The sequence below is a fragment of the Cololabis saira genome, chromosome 8 (assembly GCF_033807715.1).
Source record: "Cololabis saira isolate AMF1-May2022 chromosome 8, fColSai1.1, whole genome shotgun sequence".
Lineage (NCBI taxonomy): Eukaryota > Metazoa > Chordata > Actinopteri > Beloniformes > Belonidae > Cololabis > Cololabis saira.
This window is the reverse complement of record NC_084594.1, coordinates 430715-439935: the sequence shown is the minus strand read 5'-3', so window position 1 is coordinate 439935 and position 9221 is coordinate 430715. Positions and strand designations below refer to the sequence as shown.

At 43.8% G+C, this 9221-nt stretch overlaps 1 protein-coding gene across 1 annotated transcript; it reads left to right on the top strand.

The window, feature by feature from the left end:
* The first annotated feature begins 5390 nt into the window (after positions 1-5390).
* On the top strand, positions 5391-8621 carry LOC133449194 (E3 ubiquitin-protein ligase TRIM35-like). Its single transcript, XM_061728324.1, has one exon. It carries the CDS (start codon positions 5422-5424, stop codon positions 6814-6816), a length of 1395 nt encoding a protein of 464 aa, XP_061584308.1. The 5' UTR covers positions 5391-5421; the 3' UTR covers positions 6817-8621.
* Positions 8622-9221: the final 600 nt, after the last annotated feature.

The following is a 9221-nucleotide window of genomic DNA, read 5'->3' as shown; positions in this document are numbered from 1 at the left end:
GAGACAGGTTAATGGTTTCAGTGTGGACAGAGACAGGTTAATGGTTTCAGTGTGGACAGAGAGACAGAGAGACTGTACATACACTGCAGAATTTGGTTGCTTTCCTCCTTCTCTGAGTTGGCAGGCTGAGGGGAGACCACTTTATATATTATCAAAGCAAGAAAAAACCTACTTTTCAGAATAGGTCCACTTTAAATGCATTTATTTGCCCTCTAGTGGACATAATAATTACTGCATTAAAGTTACTTATTAGCCATCTGGCGGACATATAAATTACTGCATTTAAATGCATTTGTTTGCCCTCTAGTGGACAAATAAGTTACTTCATTAAAATTACTTATTTGCCCTCTAGTGGACACATAAGTTACCGAATTTAAATGCATTTATTTGCCCTCTAGTGGACATATAAATTACTGCATTAACATGACTTATTTTCCATCTAGTGGACATATAAATTACTGCATTTAAAAGCATTTATTTGCCCTCTAGTGGACACATAAATTACTGCATTAAAATTACTTATTTGCCCTCTAGTGGACACATAAATTATCGTTTATGAGGACTGTGCCAATCAAAAGTATTTTAAATTAAATGCATGCAGACCGATGAAGAGCCACCATGGACCCCTTTCTGCAAAAGAAGCAGACGTGTTCCTGCACCAGACGACTGCGCCCACTGATCAATACTGCAGCTGATCTGTGACATGAGGCTCTCCATGGTTGATGGTGACGGGTTTGAACATACCAGTTCAACCCAGAGTACGTCCTGCCATCCAGAACCCATTTTACCCACTTGATGGAGAGAAAATACGAGACGTTTTATTTTATTTTATCATTTATTTTTTATATGACACAATTGCCTGTCCTTAAAAAATGAAAAATAATGGACAGAGGTTTATTTATTTATGGATTTATGTCTATACTGACTGATCATTGTGCCTGTCCTTGTTTTTTTTATTTACTTTTTGTATGAACAGCAGCAAAGTTGAATAAAATATCTATTTTTCATTGACGTACCCATCTTTCTCATGTTTATTATCATTTGCCACATAATTAAAGCAACCTCATACTAAATTTAAGAAAACAATTTTTGCATTTTTTTGTCATATAATTTAATCCAAAAACGAAATGTGTTTCTTTGAGTGGCAGCCCTGTCATGGCTTGGCGGACAATAAGTTCTGGTACCCGACCGGACTGAACAGGGCAATGCACAGGTGCTGCAGGTTAGGTACAGTCAGCTGCAGAGATGAGCGGACCTCAACAAACCTCCATGAGCCGTTTCTTTACTGGTTGTTCGAGTAAAAGAAATAGTGATGAACAAGTGGAAAATCCTACCAAAAAGAAAAGCAAAAGCTTTAATCGCAAGTACGACATTATGTATATAAAATACGAACATTTTAAAATGCATTGTTTTTTTCTAAAATGTTTATTAAAATTGACATAAATTGTCAACCGGTCCCTGAGCTTTTTGTTTATACTTCTGCTGGTCCTTGGCACAAAAAAGGTTGGGAACCCCTGCTCTAGTAGACACATAAATTACTGCATTAAAAATTACTTATTTGCCCTCTAGTGGACATAATAATTACTGCATTAATATGATTTATTTGCCCTCTAGTGGACATATAAATTACTGCACGTAAATGCATTTATTTGCCCTCTAGTGGACACATAAATTACTGCATTTAAATGCATTTATTTGCCCTCTAGTGGACATATAAGTTACTGCATTTAAATGCATTTATTTGCCCTCTAGTGCACATATAAATTACTGCATGTAAATGCATTCATTTGCCCTCTAGTGGACACATAAATTACTGCATTTAAATGCATTTATTTTCCCTCTATTTGACATATAAGTTACTGCATTTAAATGCATTTATTTGCCCTCTAGTGGACACATAAATTACTGCATTAAATTACTTATTTGCCCTCTAGTGGACACTGCGGTAGCAAAAATTGTTGTTCATTCAATAAAGTGTTCAAAAAAGAATGTCAGGACACATCAGCTGTCTTTCTTGAGTTTTAATAAAAGAAAAAACATTCCATGAATGGAAGATCACACAGAGCAGCTGATCAGACGAGCAGTCAGCCTGTAATGCCCTGGAGATGTTTAGGCACACGCTATCTTATACTTTCAGCCAGGCTGGGAACAAAAGACAAAACACATATGTCACCCTGACAACCATGCCAGGCACTGTGTCAAAAGGAACTTGACCTTGGCCCTCGGCAGCACAGGAATGTTCACAACAAAACAGGATTGTGAAAGCATACAAGACCAAAATTTTCCTTTACATTCCACCCTTTTTAGCATTTTTATGCTAAACCCTAATAAGATAGGACATTTTGTAATGACCTACCCCGTGACCCCGGTGCCCTGCCACGCACCAGCCAAACGCTAGCACACCCAGTCTCCAACTCGAGAGTTAAAAGACCTAGGCAGAGGATCAAAGGTCACAGGTACAGAAGAGCCAAAACTCCTCCTCTCACTTTACAAGAGGAGGGTAAAAGACCCATCCGTCTAGCTACACTTAACCTAAACATAAAAGCGAAAAACCCCAATATGATGAGGAAAAAAGTCCCATAATGAAATATAAACTAATCTACTCTAAACAATCACATTTAGCTCATGAAGGAAAAAGGAAAAAAAAAATCAAAAGCACTGTGTGACCAAGCAGTAAGGATAAAATGTGAGAAAAAAAGGTAAAATCATGAAAAAGGAGTGATAAAATTCTCCATATGTCCTGGCATAACTCTCCATGTATTAACCCTTCGTAACACGGGGCTACCTCCCTTTCAGGATTCACCAAGCCTCTCATCCACGCAGCTTCACGTGAACACGCAGCCAGACAGGCAACATGGAGCTTACACACACACCCACTGCAGCCATTTACACACACACAACTGCAGCCGTTTACACACACACCACCATGACCTTGGACCCTGCTGCAGCTTGCAGCCCCCCTTTCTCCTATTTGCAATCTCCCACCAAAACCCATGTTTCTTACGCTCTTAGTCTTAAATTAATTGTTTTCGAAGGTTTTAAGTTCTGTATATTATTTCGCACAAGATTTTTTTTTTTTCAAAATTTCAACAAATTTCCTAGTTTAAGGGACGTCTCCCGCCGACTAAGAGTCTTTTAGAAAATATTTTAGGAATAAGTGTCAGCTTAGCCATTTGTCTGCTATTTTAGCTTAAGCTTCTTTCAGCTCATAAGTTTTCCTTTTTGACAGTTTGGTTTTAGCGCTGATCTTAAGTGAACAATCGAAACTTTACTTCACAATGTTGGAAAACCGCAACATTGTCAATTAACAGTTTCAGTCATGAACATTAGACGAAAACATTAGACAAGACCACTATTAGACAAAACAGACAGACAAAACCCCATTCCCATAGATCTATCGAGAGGAGTGTCTCTTACGTCAGCTGCCCCTCCTGGCTCGGGGAAACCTGTCACAGGGCCTCGGATCGGCGCAGGACCATAGCCTTGTCGCTGAAATCAGCACGGCTGCTTGATCCTACGTCGTGCCGACGCCACACGAGTGAACGTGTACATTTACCATCAAAACAAAAGCAAACCAAAATTGACTGTCAGGATGCACTGGAACGCTGAGAAAAAAATAAATAAATAAATAAAAACGTTGGAAAGATCAACAACCGAAAACCATTTACTCTCTGCCGGAACCTGAGACAGAATAGTATGTGGATTCAGGTCGAATCTTTTTCACTTCTGGTCCATTTATATCACTTCATCTTATTTGTACCTCATTTTTAATTAACTGTGAATGAAGCGTTCCAGTCTGGAATGTGATGCAAGAGTTTTCCTGCTGCAGAATAAAACAAAAAGTATAAATCAGCTCTCGCAACAGTGTCCTAACAGCCAAAAGTATTATAATGAAGCCTTTAACTCACTAACAGTTCGGCATGAGTAAAATTACTGACACTTATTTAATTTTACAATTGTGTTCACGTAACTGGAAGTTCTTTATTCATTAATAATCATGTCTGAGAGGATACTGATTACGGGCAAGCAGCTACAACAGCAGCGGGGTGTGTACCCACACGTCATGAATAATCCCTCCTGACACAATACTCAGTTCCAAGTTTTTTGATAAATTACTTTATAATCTTATACAGACGAGTGTGCTGATTTCCTTCCCTTTGGACATTGTGTGTACACACCTATACAATCCAGACCTGCAAGTTGCCCTGTTAAATCTTTAAGGCGGTCAGGGGGTACTTAGGATTGTCTGCTTGATTAATGTTTCCTTTGTGGAAGAAAAAAATTGTGTTTTTAGGCAACAAAAAGTACAAATTATTAGCTCCCATGAAACTACGGCACAGTTGTCCAAAATACTGGTCGATGATCAGATTAATTACAATAAATGAAAAACAAGGTTCTTGTGTGTATGTGTATTTGTGTATTTGGGTGCTCACGTGCTCTGTAGCATGCCCCCAGCTGGCCCCGCGTCTCCACCGGACACCCCCCTCGGTTCTCTACCCCACCCCTAGTCGGTTCTGTTTCAGCACAAACCGACAATTCCGAGCCCAGTGTCTGAATTTTTCCGCACTGAAAACAACGGTCGGCAGCTCCTCCATCCCGGCCCCCCTTTCTGCGTCCTCGACCTCTCTCCCGCCCCTGGCCACAGCTTTCTCCCCTTCCTTCTTCCCACACTCTATAAACTTTGTGCCAGTCCTCTTTATTCAGCAACCTGTGGTGGGTTGGCAGCACAACAGGACGCAGAAGCAGCGTTTCCCATGCCCTGCTGCTGCGGCTCCAGAGTCAGGAGGGGCTCAGTGTAGGTGGGGAATTGATAGTCAGTATTTTCAGCAATCTCCTCATCGTTTCGATCTCCACTTGCAGCATCTCCTGAGATGCTGGAGAAATGGGGGATGGTATTGGGGTTGTGGGCAGTGGGGGGTAAAGGGGCGCAACTGGTTGAGGTCCACAACTTTGAGCCGCCGCTTCGACAATGGAGGCAGAGAACATGGTCCACTCGGACTCAATGTCCCCCGCCTCCCCCGGGATCTGAGAGAAGCTCTCTCAAAGGTGAGAATTGAAGATGACCCTGACAGAGGGCTCGGCCAGACGTTCCCAACAGACCCTCACAATCCGTTTGGATGCGCTTCCTCCTCCGCCAGCGCATCCAACTCACCACCAGCTGGTGATCAGTTGACAGCTCAGCTCTTCTCTTCACCTGTTTATAAAATAATCAGTGATGTGAAAAAACTGGTTCATGCTGGATTAGTCTGGTAAAGTGAGTCACACACACACTGGAGTTTTAATGAAGCTCCGCCCACTCTAACTCCGCCAGGAAACCAGTCGGTCCGGATTCTTGACTGACGACGACGCCCTCAGACACCAGAAATCCTCAGAAGTGAACGTACCTGACAGTCTGAACCGTCAGCGTCGCCCGGAGAGAACATGGCCTCCAGCTCGGAGAAAGACCTCTCGTGTCCCGTTTGCCAGGACATTTTCAAAGACCCGGTCGTCCTGTCGTGCAGCCACAGCTTCTGCCGGGCCTGCATCCAGTCGTGGTGGGCGGAGAAGGAAACACGACCGTGTCCGTGCTGCCAGAGGAAGTCATCGAAGACCGACCCTCCTCGCAACCTGGCGCTGAAGAACCTGTGCGAGGCCTTTCTGCAGGACGGGGAGCGGCGGGCGGCAGCAGGACCCGAGCACATGTGCAGCCTGCACGGTGAGAAGCTCAAGATCTTCTGTTTGGACCACCAGGAGCTGGTCTGCTTGGTCTGCCGGGACTCCAGGACTCACAGCAACCACCGGTTCATACCCATCGACGAGGCGGCCCAGGATCTCCGCCAGGAGCTGCAGAGAGACCTGACATCCCTCCGGGAGAAGCTGACGCTCTTCCAGCAGGTGACGGGGGACTGCATCTCCACGGCAGAATACCTCCAAGTCCAGGCCCGGGACGCTGAGAAGGAGATCCGGCAGCAGTTTCAGAAGCTTCACCAGTTCCTGGAACAGGAAGAGAAGGCGAGGGTGAAGGTGCTGAAGGAGGAGGAGGAGCAGAAGAGTCGGGCGATGAAGGAGAAGGTGGAGGCTCTGACCCGGGACATGACCGCTCTTTCAGACACGATCAGAGCGACAGAGACGGAGCTGAGAGCCGGAGACGTCTCGCTGCTGCTCAACCACAAGGTGGCGACCGGGAGAGTCAAGCAGGGCCCGGTTCTGCAGGACCCGGAGCCAGTTCCAGGGGCTTTGATAGATGTGGTCAAACATCTGGGAAACCTGACCTTCAACATCTGGAATAAGATAAAGGACATGGTGGACTACAGTCCCGTGATCCTGGATCCAAACACCGCCGACCCAGAGCTCGTCGTGTCTGACGACCTGCAGAGCGTCACATTTGGGGGGTCGCGAGAGCTGCCGAGCAACCCGGAGAGGACCCGGTTCCCCGGGACCGTCCGAGGCTCCGAGGTGGTGAAGTCAGGGATTCACAATTGGGCCGTGGATGTTGGAGACAACGCCGACTGGGAGGTGGGAATGCTGGAAGCCGATGGTGGCGACACAGCAGAGCCGCGGCGGTGGAGGATTTCACTCAAGGACGGCAGATACAAGGCGTTGGCTGGAACGGGCTCGGAGAAAGACCTGCAGGAGAGGAAGCCCCGGAAGATCGGGGTTTGTCTGAACTTCAACACGAGGATGCTGGTGTTCGTGGATTGTGAAACAAACACAGTCATGCACTTCTTCACGCTCACGTTCACGGGAACGATGTTTCCTTACGTGTACACCCGGAGCTCATTCCCACTGAAGATCGTGACAGTCAAGGCTTCCGTGACGACACCGTTGGACATGTAAGGAGGCGGGAGCAGACCCTGAACCCCGAGACGAGTCAACATCCCCTGGAAGGTCGTATCATCGTCCGCCTCGTTTGCATTTGACGTTCTTGTCTGACTTGTGGACTTGTGGACTCTGACCGGGACTCGTTCAGCTCCAGCGAGTCTCAGCGTTTCAGTTCCAGATTAAAATGTTGGCTGATCTGTGAATGTGAATCCAGGAAAGATGCTTCTGCATGATGATCTAACAGTAACTCATGATGATTGATAATGATGATTGATCATGTGACTGGTGACGGGACCGTTGTCCCAGACAATCCTGTAAATATTGATGACTTCATGATGATTGATGAGGTTCTTTTCAATTCAGGAAACTCCCTATAATCTTAGAGGTGTCTGCAATTTCACTGTACAAAAAGCTAAAAAAGGAGACGTGTCTCCATTACTGGAGTTAAATTCTGGAATGACGCCAACATACATTTAAAAAACATGTCATTCTCTTTTGGTTTTTAAGAAAATGGTTTGTAAAGCTATTTTTGAAGCTTATAAGTGCGATTGACTCTCTGTTAATGTTTCTTTGCTTTTCTGTTGTTTCTTTGCTTTTATATTCTCTTTTTGGTTTTCTGGAGGTCGGTAGCCACAAAAAGAAAGTTGATAATATAGAACGGGCTTTTATAAGCAGTTTGCTTCAGCCTTTTCAGTCATTGTTCAACACATGATTATTGGTTTTGTATGAAATGCTAATGCTGTGGAAAATGTTTTTTTTTTTGGTGTTTTGTGTTGCCATGACTGAATACACTTAATTAATTAATTAATTAATTAATTAATTAATTAATTAATTAATGACTGGTGTGTGATAAACAAGCAAAGCCACTCTATGTAGAAATACCACGTCTGACCTCATGGGGGCAGCGATCACGAGACGAGGTCGTGTTACAAGAGAGGTCGGACCAGACGAGAGCTTGAAAAGCCAGTTTCCTCATTTCCTCCTTTCTTTGTTTTCTTGATTTTGCCACGTTAGAAGTGAGAGAAAGAACAGGTCTTAGAGGACGGTTGGGACACGCCCACCATGTGTCAATGCCGGACCTGTTTTAGCTTAGCTGACCAGGCTGGTTGCCATGGAAACACCGTAACTATCAGAGCTACTCTGGGACAAAGGTTGGGTTGCAGTCGGGTCCGCCTCCCGGCGGCTGATTGGCTGGAAGTGTCCTGAGATGATCGGCTGATCGGCTGATTGATCCCCACTCACCAGTAGATCTAGATCTCCCCCACCTGGTCAGATGTGGTACTGCTACAAGAAGAGTCTTAAATGCTGCCGGTAAAACTTGGTGGTTGAGGGAAATAAAATAAAAATATTGAATCTTTTTATTTTTTAAAAATAAAAGATTTATGTGCTTTTAAAACTGCCGTAATAATATAATTTACCTTTGATATAATTTACCTTCTTTGTGAGGGGAAATTCACTTTGACTTTGGACAGCAGGGAGTTCACATGTGTTAATAGCTCAATTGTAACTAAGACAATTTCTTTAAACAATTATTCTTCATTTGAGCATCATTTTGTTTGTATTGTAATGGGAAATTTTGGTATAACAATGTTTACACAAATCCTGTTTTCAAGTGAACATTCCTTGGCGAGGTCATGCTCCTTTGACACAGAGTCTAGCACGGTTGCCATGGGCGATATTTTGTCTAGTTGTTCCCAGCCTGCCCACTATAAGACAGCGTGTCTCTAAACATCTTCAGCTCACTCAGGACTGACTGTTCGTCTGATCAGTTGTACTGTGTGACTCCATTCATGAATATTTCTCTTTTCATTAAAACTCAAGAAAGACAGCTGATGTGTCAGGATATTCTTTTTGAACACTTTATTGAATGAACAACAATTTTTGCCACCACAGTATCAATCCACCTGTTTTATGTATCAGTCTACAGGCCACCCAAGCCTCCTTCCTGTTTTATTCAAGAGTTTTCAGAATTCTTAACATTTTTAACATCAATATATTCCGAATACCATTTTAATAACTGGTGATTTTAACCGGCACATCGATGACAACAGGAATTATCATGCAAATGAGTTTTTAAATCTTCTTAACCTTCTTAATGGATTTTAAACAACACGTGGCACAGCCTACCCACAACAGTGGACACACCTTAGATGTGATCAAACCTCTCACCAGACTGGTGGGTTCTCTGTTGTTCACCTGGCTGTGTCTGACCACTATTGTGTATTTTTTAATATCACCAGTTTTATCCAATGGGAAGCCCCAGTGAGAACTATGAGGAAACGGCATATAACTTCTGAAGTGGCTGCAAATTTTCTCAACATTTTACACCACACCCCTGGGCAGTTTTTACCTGCATGGTGTGATTTTATTGGTGATCATTTTAACAGCAAACTGAAGTCAGCCATTGATGCTGCAGCTCC